This window comes from Lampetra planeri, chromosome 10 (assembly GCF_965212315.1).
Source record: "Lampetra planeri chromosome 10, kcLamPlan1.2.h2, whole genome shotgun sequence".
Classification (NCBI taxonomy): Eukaryota; Metazoa; Chordata; class Hyperoartia; order Petromyzontiformes; family Petromyzontidae; genus Lampetra; species Lampetra planeri.
The window spans coordinates 2,102,557-2,115,419 of NC_136116.1; the positions used below are offsets into that span (position 1 = coordinate 2,102,557).

General features: G+C 55.9%; 1 protein-coding gene across 1 annotated transcript in view; it reads left to right on the forward strand.

The window, feature by feature from the left end:
- Positions 1-8,187, forward strand: part of LOC144720823 (formin-like protein 3) — a 51,732-nt gene extending 43,545 nt beyond the window's left edge. The window contains exons 23-26 of the mRNA XM_078597892.1: positions 1,430-1,531; positions 2,561-2,671; positions 3,380-3,521; positions 7,423-8,187. Coding sequence (XP_078454018.1) covers positions 1,430-1,531; positions 2,561-2,671; positions 3,380-3,521; positions 7,423-7,547 — 480 coding nt within the window. The 3' untranslated portion in view covers positions 7,548-8,187. The remainder of the gene's footprint in view (positions 1-1,429; positions 1,532-2,560; positions 2,672-3,379; positions 3,522-7,422) is intronic.
- The last annotated feature ends 4,676 nt before the right edge of the window (positions 8,188-12,863 follow it).

Consider the following 12,863-nt stretch of genomic DNA (forward strand, 5'->3'; position numbering starts at 1 on the left):
GTTGAGAACTTATTTGAGGGTCTAGTCACAGCTAGCATAAGGTATTTAATAGTTACTGTGTCACTGGAAAAGTTTTACTGTAAGAATTTGCAGCATTAACTGACCATCTATATATAAGGGAAATTTGTGAATATGTGTGTCTGTGCAAAATGTTTAGCGTACTTCCCGACATGCAACAAATATTTACCATGTGGGTACTTTCCAGCCTGTACACCATGCAAAAATTATAAAAATAGACTTTTTTTTTTTGGGGGGGGGGCGCAATAATGCATATATTTTGCACGGCAAGTGAGCTGTGACGTCACATATGTCATGTGACCCGTATGCGGAAGCGTCACGCAGTGTGCCTGCTCATGTCACCCCCCCCAACCCTCCGCGGGTGAAGTGCCATACAAATGTGTTGCAGGTCTCAGGCGTTCTTCGCGCAGCATTGCTGCTTCATTATTTCAGTCGTTTACTGCCGTACGCACCCTGAAAATTGTGTGTGTCTGCAGCAAGCGCGTGTATGTGTACCTATAGACGCACGCGCGTGTGTGTGTATGTGTGGGGGGAGCGGTAGCGTCTTGGTTAGCGCGCTGCGCTACGAACCCGGCGATCCGAGTTCGATTCCCGCTCACGGCCACCACCGGTGACGATTATTTGAACCGGTCCTGGGCCTCCCTTAGGTCGACTCAGCCTCAAACGAGTAACTGGTGTGGTGTGTGAACATCGCCATTGGGGTGACAAAGGCGGCCGGGCGTGGTGAATCCAAGTCCCGGGCGGAGCCGGGTAGTCAAGCTAGTTATCTATATGAATCACGTTAATTGCAGCCTTTTAAACTGTCTTCTGTACCGTTGACCATAGCCATACAGTACTCACAAATAAGTGTTGAGAATAGGCTAAGCTCTGTAGCTCTGTTACAATTAATCCTGAAATGTACGTATTAAATTCGTAACATGCTTTGAAAGACTTTTTAATTTCACGGACGACGCCATCTCGCTTTGAGCATGTTCAGGCACCTGTTTACTTCTTTAGCAAATACCTCCCCCAACAACAGCTTATAAGATTATAACATTCCCACCGATCTCTACATCATCGCGATCGTTTCTACGCTTGATGTTCCTTGTCAGTGACTCAAGACCACATACCTCGACATAGGCACAGCCTGCGTGCCACATGGTACTTGGTTCATGTCACGTGGCACATGGTAAATGGCAGAGGTGTGGACTCGAGTCATGTGACTTGGACTCGAGTCAGACTCGAGTCATGAATTTGATGACTTGCGACTCGACTTGGACTTGCATAACAATGACTTTGTCCCACCTCTGGTAAATGGCACAAGCCACGTGGCCCACAGTACATGGCACATCCTGCTTGGCACACGGCACATGCCACACGGTACATGGCACACGGTGCCGCCTCTGCGTGTCCGTGTCTCCGCGCGAGATAGGAGGCGTACTCCGCCGTGGTCGAGTACTACGGCGAGGAGCCCAAGAGCACGCCGCCCTCCGTCTTCTTCCCGCTCTTCGTGCGCTTCGTGTGCGCGTACAAGGTAACCCGCGGGCCCTCCACGCTCCTCTCCCCTTTTTGGGGGGGGATCGGCAAAGGGGGGGTGGGGTGGGCAGGTTGCAGGTGAGCAGCGCAGGGAGTCGGGACAGGGGGTCTGATGGCCCCCCCGTGTCTGCCCGCCCCCCCCCCCGTGTCTGCTCGCCCCCCCCCCCCCGTGTCTGCCCGCCCCCCCCCCCCCCGTGTCTTCTCGCCCCCCCCCCGTGTCTGCTCGCCCCCCCCCCCGTGTCTGCTCGCCCCCCCCGTGTCTGCTCGCCCCCCCCCCCCGTGTCTGCTCGCCCCCCCCCGTGTCTGCTCGCTCCCCCCCCCGTGTCTGCTTGCCCCCCCCGTGTCTGACTCGCCCCCCCCCCCGTGTCTGCTCGCCCCCCCCCCCGTGTCTGCTCGCCCCCCCCCCCGTGTCTGCTCGCCCCCCCCCCCCGTGTCTGCTCGCCCCCGCCCCCGTGTCTGCTCGCCCCCCCCCCCGTGTCTGCTCGCCCCCCCCCCCCGTGTCTGCTCGCCCCCCCCCCCCCCCGTGTCTGCTCGCCCCCGCCCCCGTGTCTGCTCGCCCCCCCCCCCCGTGTCTGACTCGCCCCCCCCCCCGTGTCTGCTCGCCCCCCCCCCGTGTCTGCTCGCCCCCCCCCCCCCCCGTGTCTGCTCGCCCCCCCCCCCCCGTGTCTGCTCGCCCCCCCCCCGTGTCTGTTCGCCCCCCCCCCCGTGTCTGCTCGCCCCCCCCGTGTCTGCTCGCCCCCGCCCCCGTGTCTGCTCGCCCCCCCCCCCGTGTCTGCTCGCCCCCCCCCCCGTGTCTGCTCGCCCCCCCCCCCCCCGTGTCTGCTCGCCCCCGCCCCCGTGTCTGCTCGCCCCCCCCCCCGTGTCTGACTCGCCCCCCCGTGTCTGCTCGCCCCCCCCCCCGTGTCTGCTCGCCCCCCCCCCCCGTGTCTGCTCGCCCCCCCCCCCCCCGTGTCTGCTCGCCCCCCCCCCGTGTCTGTTCGCCCCCCCCCCCGTGTCTGCTCGCCCCCCCCGTGTCTGCTCGCCCCAGCAAGCGGACGTGGAAGACCAGGCGCGCGACAAGCAAGACCAGAGCTCCGGGGAGACGACGCGCGGGGCCGGGAGGGGCACACGCGGGACCGACGACGGCGGCGGCGGCGCGGTGAGACGAACACGCGCGCGGCTATACAAACACGCGCGCGGATATACAAACACGCGCATGCACACATGCACGCACCAAAACAAAGATCCGCCGTGTAGCCTTTAAACCGTCTGTGGAGACAGGTGATGTTGGTGAAGGCCGGCACGGTGCAGGACCCAGGTGGCGTACCCAGAACCACCAGTTATCCCGGTAGCACAAGTAGCTACATATGCTACGGGCCCCGCACTTTCAAGGGCACTGCACTAAATGCTTCGAAGTATTTAAGCGCTGCTCCATTACTATAGTACTATACTGCCTTCAACTTTTATGAACGACTGGGTGTTTAAGGTTAGCGATTTGTCGTATCATCTGGCTGTATGGCAAATGAAAAAATACAATTGCTTTACTATGCAAGTAAAAAATTTGTGTTTTAATATTTATGCCTTTATTTCAGGGCCCCTTTATAACATGTGCTACAGGCCCCGCACTAGCTTAATCCGGCACTGAGAACCACGCTGGGCGCTTTTGTTTTCGGAGTGCCAATGTTCACATCGCTTCCAGGGACTCATTTAGGACTGAGTCGGCCTAAGGGTGCCCAGGACCGCTTCAGACATTCGCTGCTAATATCTGTGGCCGGGTTCGTAGCGCAGCGCTGCTAACCCACTCCACCCACGCACATCGACATGCCGCTCAGAGAGTCCACGTCCCCCACTCCCTTCCCGTCACCAGCCCGGCACGGGCGCTGCGCATGGAAACGCGGTGCCCAAGCGCGCGGAGCTCGAACTCATTGCCGAGCTCAAGAGGAGGCAGCTGGCGAAGGAGCGCGTCGTTTACGAGGGCAAAGACGGCGCCATCGAGGACATCATCACAGGTTCGTGCTGCCTGCGCTGTCATCGTTACAACACCAACAATAATCATAATCGGCATCATAACAGCGCTAATGCCGACGCCGATTGTTTGTCGAGGAGAGCTTCACCCAGCCTGACGCACCAGTGAGAACCCATGTCGCCTTCAGCTGATGCCGGCAGCAACAGCAGCAGCAGCGTACCACGTGCTCTGGCGACCTTATGTGCCCTCTCGTTTTACAACCAGTAATTTGCATACAAGTCATTTTCAAGAGATGAAATACAATTTCAGGTGCTCCCTCCCCAAAAACTGTATTTATATATTTCAAACAAACACCTTGTAAAAGACCCAACGCAGAAGATTACTGGGTTTGATCTTCCACGAAGCTCATGGTCCACCCTAAACCGCATCCGCTGCACACACCATGGCAAGACGCTTATACCTGATGCACAAATGTATAATAGAAAACTCTACAGTGTTGCGACTGTGGTCATCCAGACCAGACCGTACAAAATATAACGATGCAATGCCCTATTCACAAACACGAAGGAGACATCACAGCGATACGTTACTCGGCTTGCTCTTGATGCCGTTATCTAGGCGTGACCAGCCGTACGAAAGAAAAGACCCGCTGCTTATGTCTCCCCCGTGGCCAATATCCGTGCCATGGAGCTCACCGCGCACGGTGTTTGCGCGCCTCCACCAGCCACTGGGTCTCAGTGGATGGCTCTCGCCGTAGTTAAAAGGAAAAAAATTAACCCGTAAAAACAAAGTTTTTCACTCTAAATCCTTTATATGCGTGGCGGCTAGAGTCCTCTCGTCCTCTGGCTTGAGATGGCTGCCACCTATGGGTCAGATGATTGCCTGCCAGCATTAAGCAATTGGTAATTAAATATTTTAAAAAAATTCCCTAAACAGTTTAACATTTTTTAAAAAAAATTTCACGAAACTTAATTGTCACGCACAACGAGTCTGTGTGCAAAATGTCAGCTCGATTGGATCACGGGAAGTGGGTTAAAAAACGACCGAAAGATTTGCACGGTCCTAAGCAAGCAAGCAAACTTAATATAAAGGATTTAAATGACGATGGTGATGATGATGCAGCAGCGGTGATGCCATGGTCATGATGATGACGACGACGATAATGATGCAGTGGTGATGGTGATGCAATGGTGATGATGATGCAGTGGTGATGGTGATGCAATAGTGACGGTGATGATGATGATGCAATGGGGATGATTATGGCCATGATGTAAACCGTTCAATCCACTGGTGGAGCGTGACGATGGGAGAACGCTATTCGGAAAGAACGTCAAATTTAGCGAGAAACGATTTCTCGTTGAGAAATTATTCGCAGTCGTTGCAGTCGTAGTCTTTGTTGTCACCGTATTCGCATCGGGCGGTTGCGTGTTTAATTTATGTGATATAGCGAGCGGACACATACGGGGAGGGGAGGGGAAATGGGCAATTGCGTGCAGCGCGTCTCGTCTTCCAAGTCGCGTTTTAATAAACGCGCTATTTATAACTCCCTACGAGCCCAGCCTTGGCAGTTTCACGGCCTCCTCTGCCCGCCCACTGCCAGCGGGGCTGATGGCGCTTCTGATTGCCTCATTGTTTCCCCCCTCTAATCACTGCCACCGCTGCCGCGTGCGTGACACCTATTCCTTCGCGCCTGCCCACCCGCCCACCCACCACCACCACCAACCACCACTAACCACCCCGTTTCCAAATGTCCTTCTCAACTCTCCTTCTGGCACACACACGGGTGCGCGCGTGGGCGTGCACGGCGTCTGTGCGCGCGTTCTCGCGTGCGAGCGATTATGCGTGTGCGTGTCTACGTGCGTCTGTGCGCGTGTGTGAACGTGCCTACGGGTGTGTGTATGTGTACGTGTCTGTGTGCGCACGTGTGCATGTCCATGCACGTGTGTGTGTACGTGCGTGTGTACGTGAGTGTGTACGTGTGTGTGTCTACTGGTGTGTACGTGTGCGTGTCTACGTGTGTGTGTGTACGTGTGCGTGTCTACGTGTGTGTGTGTACGTGTGCGTGTCTACGTGTGTGTGTGTGTGTACGTGTGCGTGTCTACGTGTGTGTGTGTGTGTGTACGTGTGCGTGTCTACGTGTGTGTGTACGTGTGCGTGTCTACGTGTGTGTGTGTGTGTACGTGTGCGTGTCTACATGTGTGTGTGTACGTGTGCGTGTCTACGTGTGTGTGTGTGTGTACGTGTGTGTGTGTACGTGCGTGTGTACGTGAGTGTGTACGTGTGTGTGTCTACTGGTGTGTACGTGTGCGTGTCTACGTGTGTGTGTGTGTACGTGTGCGTGTCTACGTGTGTGTGTGTGTACGTGTGCGTGTCTACGTGTGTGTGTACGTGTGCGTGTCTACGTGTGTGTGTACGTGTGCGTGTCTACGTGTGTGTGTACGTGTGCGTGTCTACGTGTGTGTGTGTGTGTACGTGTGCGTGTCTACGTGTGTGTGTGTACGTGTGCGTGTCTACATGTGTGTGTGTACGTGTGCGTGTCTACATGTGTGTGTGTACGTGTGCGTGTCTACGTGTGTGTGTGTACGTGTGCGTGTGTACGTGTGTGTGTGTACGTGTGTACGTGTGCGTGTCTACGTGTGTGTGTGTGTGTACGTGTGCGTGTCTACGTGTGTGTGTGTGTGTACGTGTGCGTGTCTACATGTGTGTGTGTGTACGTGTGCGTGTCTACGTGTGTGTGTGTGTATACGTGTGCGTGTCTACGTGTGTGTGTATACGTGTGCGTATCTACGTGTGTGTGTGTGTGTACGTGTGCGTGTCTGCGTGTGTGTGTGCGTGTCTACATGTGTGTGTACGTGTACGTGTCTGCGTGTGTGTACGTGTACGTGTCTGCGTGTGTGTGTGCGCGCGTGCGCTCCTTGGCCCGTCCTCCTCCTGTCAGTGCTCAAGGCTGTCCCGTTCGCTGCTCGCACTGCCAAGCGCTCCTCGCGTCTGCTCTGCGATCTTCCGCTGCCCGAAGACCTCCTGGCGCCCAGCCTCGTACGCGCACGCGGCCGCTCCGCACTCCTCTTAGCGCCGGACGCGACCCAACGCAACCCCGCAGCCTCCCGTTGACACGGCAGGGCCGTGAGCGCGTGCCCCGCAGCCTGCGGAGGCCTTCTTCCAGCAGTGGAGCGGTCGTGGTTGATGCACATGAGCTCTTGTCTGTAGATAAGTGGCTCTGCTGGGGGGAAACGGGGGGTTAGGGGAATGGGCGCGGGGCAGATTACGGGCGGACTTTGCCGAATGCCCAGCAATGTCCGTGGTTGTTCATACCGATTGCTGTACAGGACAGTATTCGTTATCTGTTTTAATAATAGTAATGCCGTCTATGCAGGGAGCCTTGCTGAGTCTAAATACTCGTTTTTAGGAGGGTCCTGCGTTTCAGACGTTTGGCCAATCCCATTAACGAGGGGTGCCACGGTGGCTAGGAGATGTTAACTACCTCGCCTGGTATACAGCGGGTCGTGAGTTCGATCCCGACCCTGACGATGCCTGTACATCTTGAGTTTGCATGATCTCCCCGGGATCGCGTGCATTTTTATCCGGGTCCTCCGGTTTTCCCCTCCACGTTTAGAATCAACGTGCATTTAGAGTAATTGGCAGCTATAGATTTCCACGTGACACTTCGTTGAGCTATCAATTTGTGGCCAGGGTCGTCTTGTGAAAAAGAGCTGTACACTGTATAGCTCAATGGGCCTTACCTGTTAAAAAAAAGTTTAATTTCTGATGCAATCAGAACCACGACCGCTGTGCAATTTGATTCGAAGCTCGGATCTCAGTGGTGCTGGCTCCGTGCTCGAGTCCTTGAGCCACCTTCCAGTCGAGCTCTGTGCAGTCTCGCCGTGCTCGCGCGGACTCGGGAGGCGTGCTGACGACGTGCGCCTCGTGCTCGCGTGTCCCCGCAGACCTGAGGAGCCAGCCCTACCTCCGCGCCGACGCCATGCGCAGGAGTTGGCGCAGGAGGGACGAGGATGGCGGTGGCGGCGCTGGTGGTGCCCGGGTGGCGTTGAGCCCCGAGGTGGTCGTCTGAGCCGCCGCCCGTCGGGACGCGCCGCCGGCTCCGCCTGCTTCACGCAGAGTTTGGCAGAGCGCGCGTCGCACGCGCAATGTGCCGGACGGGCCCCGCCGACAAAGCGCCCTCCGGACGCGTTGCTGATCTCGCCCGTTCCTTCATTCGTTCGTTCGTTCGTTCCCCGCATCAGCGGCGCGCGTTTCTTTGCACTGGGGACGGCCGTTGATCGTTTTATGGTAAAAAATATTTAAAAAATGTGGAGCACGCGGCTGGCCACGCCGCACTCTAGATTTCCCGCGGGCGTGGAAAGCTCCGTTCGGCTCGACTCTGCTCGGCTCGCAGTGGCGGCAGCGGCAGCGGCAGCGGCAGCAGCCGTGCACGGAGCGTGCGGCGAGTTGGGATTTGAGAGCGCGACGCGAGAGCGGAGAGGGAGAACGGCAGAGTCAACGGTGGGGGTGGGGGGGTGACAAGTCCGGCTCCACGCGGGTGCCGTGCCGGTGGCGGCTGCTTCCCATCGCAGCGCGCGCGCTGCCCTGTAACGCACTTTTTTTAACGCACGTAGGTGAGACTGTTAATCTCTCCAAAGATTCTATAGACACTTGAACTGTTTATTTATACTTAAAGTATAATATTTAATATATACGGCACATGTCAAGAATACGAAATGTCAGAGGTGCGTTCATGCATGCCGCCCAGTTAGGACGCTCATCGAATTACGCTTCGGGAACGCCGCGCGTGCGCTGTGTGTCCTGAGAGAGGGGGGGGGGGTGGGGAGCGCGGGGGCTGGAGTTGGGGGGGGGGGGGCTGTGGGTGCTCGTGCGGTGAGAAGCACGGGGAAGCCACGGGGTCGCTCGCTCTGCCCGCGCCGCATGATGGAGAGGCGTGGGTCCGAATGAGACACGGGCGGGACGCGGGGGACCACGAGGACACGGGAACGACGCCGAGACGGAGACGCGAGCTGACAGGGGCTCGCTCCCCCGTGGCTCCCTGCTGCGATAGGAGGCGGCGGCGGTGGTGGCAGCAGCGCGCGGCTTCGATTCGAGCCGCGTGCTCCAGTCTCGAATGAGAACCTGCGCAGGTGGAATGGAACAGAAACTGGATTGGGCTGGCAGCGGCTTCATTATCAACGCGCACTCGCGCAGCGGCCCATGGATTCACGGAGACCCAAATAGTCGCACACACGCAGAACCACTGCAAACCAGAATGCCTCGGCCAGCGGCTTTCTCCAGCGGACGGGCGCACGCAGCTCATGTCGCATCCCGGGGAGAACTGGCCTGGTAGGAGCCCGTGTCATCGTCGTCATCATCGTCATCCTGACTGCCTTCAGCTTCCAGTTCTGGACGAATCCACCACCTTGTACGCGTTGATCTCTAGAGAGTGAGGCTGGATATCTCGAGACGGGGTTTGTGTTCTCCCCAAAACCGGAGCCGTGAAGCCGTCGCCGCGCATCAACTCTGTGCGTTACTATCGCGCCGGCCGGGTTGGCTGTGCACGCGGCGCCGTCGATCACGCGAGTTGTGAATATCCGGTCAACTCAAGGGGCGCCAGATTCACATCTTGGTGACTTCACTGTTCGTCCGATGTTTGTGTTGTTTGTTTTTTGTCCCTCCCCGATGAAACGCCGCCCAATCGCCGTTCGCCAGGGGGTCGACGCGGTCCGTTTTTTGGTCGCCGTTGCCTCATCCACGGGGATCTGAGCCGAGCAATTCCTCTGAAAGGGATCGCGGTGCAGCGTTGCGCAGCCCGGCGTGTTGACCTGTCGATTAAAATATATCCCTACGCTCACGATATCGTGCATACAAAGATGCTCTCTGCGACGCTCGACTACTTGCGATGCGTGCCGATTGTGCGCGATTGTTCCGTCAGGGGGCAATGGGGCACGCAATACCCTGGCTCGCTGTCCTTCCCCTGCACCTCCGATTAGCACGGTTGGCTACGTACGTTCCGAAAGAAGGTCAACACGCACACACACACATACACACGCACACGTACACACACGTACACACACAAGGCGGAGTGTACACACAAACAGATGAGACGCAATCCAAATGAGACGGTGAATACGCGGGACAATGAATCGATGCTTGAGACTGCAACGGATTCACGTGCCGCTTGTTGTAGAAAAGAAGAGAACACCCAACCACCTGGGGCCAGATCATGGTCCCGTGAGGCCCCTGCCCCCCCCCCGCTTTCCTATATTGGTGTCTTTCTTGCCTTCCTCCTCGCAAAATCATCCAATAGTCTAAATCTCGCTGTCTGGCAAGGTCTGACTATTGACATAAGTGACAATGAGCTGAGGTGTGTTTGGCACCTGCTACTCCGCAGCTCATTTTTTATTCTGCCTAAAGGGGAAATTGTCCGCTCACCCTGGAAGTGTTGTCACTGGCAAAGTTAGAAACATTCGAAGTGCCACGAAAACATTGGGGGAACACTGATTGCAGATTAAGTGCCTGCAACGTCTCAAGCAATTTAGTTGGGCACTTCTCACCCTCAGACATGAAAGACTTGAATTGTATGAGTTCGTTGGCAAAGTTCGTGTCCCGGTCTGATGGATATGCAGCGGAGAGTGCATTTACCTTTACCACGATGGCATCACTGTTAGACACCTGATCTGACATAAACAGAACTCCAAAGAAACTGGTCAAACACTTGTAAGCGTCCAAGCGATGTTCAAGGCATGCCACTAGTTTATCAATGATCACATAAAATGTTTCTATGTTGAACTTCTCCCTCCCCTCAAGTGTCACACCTGGCTCTGAGCTCTCATCTGCAAATGTGTTGCGTTTCCTCTTTCGCTGAAGATCGTGCTCATATGACTGAGAGACACCTGTCACATTGAAGACTGCCCTTTCAAAAGCCTCAAACTGGTCTCGCTGTCCCGCCACAAAATCCCTCAACGAGACAACAGCTGCGCTGCTACAGAGATGTCCATGTCACTTTTCTGTCGGTGCACGATTGTCGCGTGGAACCGGTCAAGTATGACGTCCCAGAAATGTGCCATGAACACCATCTCTAAGTTGTCCAATTTAGCACATAGTCCAGTGGCCTCAATTCAAGTATCTCTTTTCTCATTATCATCATTGCACATACCACCGAAGGCTTCTCTAATGTGGGTGTAATTTCTCCACAGTGCCTTGGTTGACTGGCCGAGCACTCAACCGAGCACTGGACAACGATTTTAATGTCATCTGACATCTGTCTTCCGAAATTCTTTGCCCCATCTGTGTGTGGATGAAGAGCAAAATATGTACAGTGACTGCAACATGTAAAAAAATACTCGTCAGCCTCTGGGCTACTGCCGTCTAAGGTGTTAACACCAACTAAGTTAAGTGAATGCGCTGCGCAATGCACAAACTCTATAAGAGGGTTTTTTTTCAGGTGGGCCTGTAGCGCATTGTATTTTCCTGACATGGTGCTTGCATTGTCATATGACTGACCTCTACAGTTTGAGAGGTCCAACCCAAGGCCCTCCACCATCAAAGTCACACAGTCTGCTAAACTTTTACCAGTCTGGCTCTCAATTGGCTCAAAGCCCACGAATCGCTCCACCACATCCCCGCTGCTGTTAATAAACCGGAATATGAACGTCAATTGGTCCACATGTGACAGGTCTGGGGTGGAGGAGTGAACAACGATTGAAAAATGTGTTTGGCAGAAGCGCATCTGAAAGCGCGCAATGCGATGACCATCGTTTTTGCTCGATGCTTTTCTGAAAGCCGCTGCTGCGAGGACGACCGGAGTCCACTCGATGGTTTGTGCTCCTTGAGATCAGTCTGGTATTGTGGCTCGTTTTTGGCGAGCACAAAGGTCAGTCTCGCTAACCTACGCCCTCGCCCTAGATATGGAGAAAAATACTTTTGGGCTGGAGTGGGCACATTTGGTATCCCACTCTTTCGTTGATAGGTGAAGACTCGGAACATCTTGCCTCCCTCCTCTCCTTACCGCTCGTGATTTCTACCGGGGCTCTTGTTCAATTAAAGCAGAATCTATTCTTGCGAGGATTGCGGCAAAACTCCAAACTGTACTGCACAGCACGCGGCATGAGTGCCACGGATGCCCCACGGTGCACGGGGTACCGCTTACATACCGCTGCACGGAATGCATCATCGGTACAACTGATGGTGGTAGGGTACACAGTGCGCGTATGGCAACCACACAGTGCGCGTATGGCAACCACACAGCGTGCGGACGGCATCGTCTCATATCGCACGCAGCGCGTGCCATCGCTGCACTCGCACTCGCCGCGTTCGGGAGAGGGCGCGTTAGGGAGAGGGCGCGTTAGGGAGAGGGCGCGTTAGGGAGAGGGCGCGTTCGGGAGAGGGCGCGTTAGGGAGAGGGCGCGTTAGGGAGAGGGCGCGTTAGGGAGAGGGCGCGTTCGGGAGAGGGCGCGTTCGGGAGAGGGCGCGTTAGGGAGAGGGCGCGCTGCGATCGAGACAGCGGCGCTCCGCTGAACGCGGCATCGCGACCGGGTTGTAACATGGCGTGCGTTACAGGTCAGTGGATGTTGCCCAGTACCCTGCTGAGTGCTACATTCACCGCGGGTGAGACGCTGTGGAGGGGCTGGGTGAGACGCTGTGGAGGGGCTGGGTGAGACGGGTGGTGGTGGTGGTGGGGGGAGGAGGAGGATTAATTGGGAGTGGTTGGGCTACATTATTCACGAAGCAGACGTGGAGTCTGCCTCTTAATTAAGACCCACTGAACCATTTTCTGCGAACCGTGGACCTTGTGAATATCTCTTCTCCTCCTCCTCCTGGCGGCTAAAGATCCTCCCCCGGGCGATGCCACTCGCGCACCGCTCAGTGTCGCCGTCATTGTGAGAGCGCAACGAGTCGCCGGTGTTCCCAGCGAAGGTCGCGTCGAGTGGCGCGCGCTGTGCGAGCGCGCCCCGTTATAAGTGGCGCTTGGCAATTTATCCCAGTAAACATTGTGGAACGTTGAGCTGACGTCGGTCCAACGGTTCCAACCACACGGCAACGTTGACTTTTAGTTTACTAGGATACTTGTAGATTACGCCACGTCACAACAGCGCTCGTGCCAGGCTAGGTGCATTTTTAGGCAACATAAAAGTGATTTGTATTCGCCACACACACACATACACACGCAATACGCGCACAGTACATACACACACACGACATACACAACACACACACGACATACACACACACACACGACATACACAATATACACACACGACATACACACACACACACGACATACACAATATACACACACGACATACACACACACACACGACATACACAATATACACACACGACATACACGCACACGACATACACAATATACACACACGACATACACACACACGACATACAC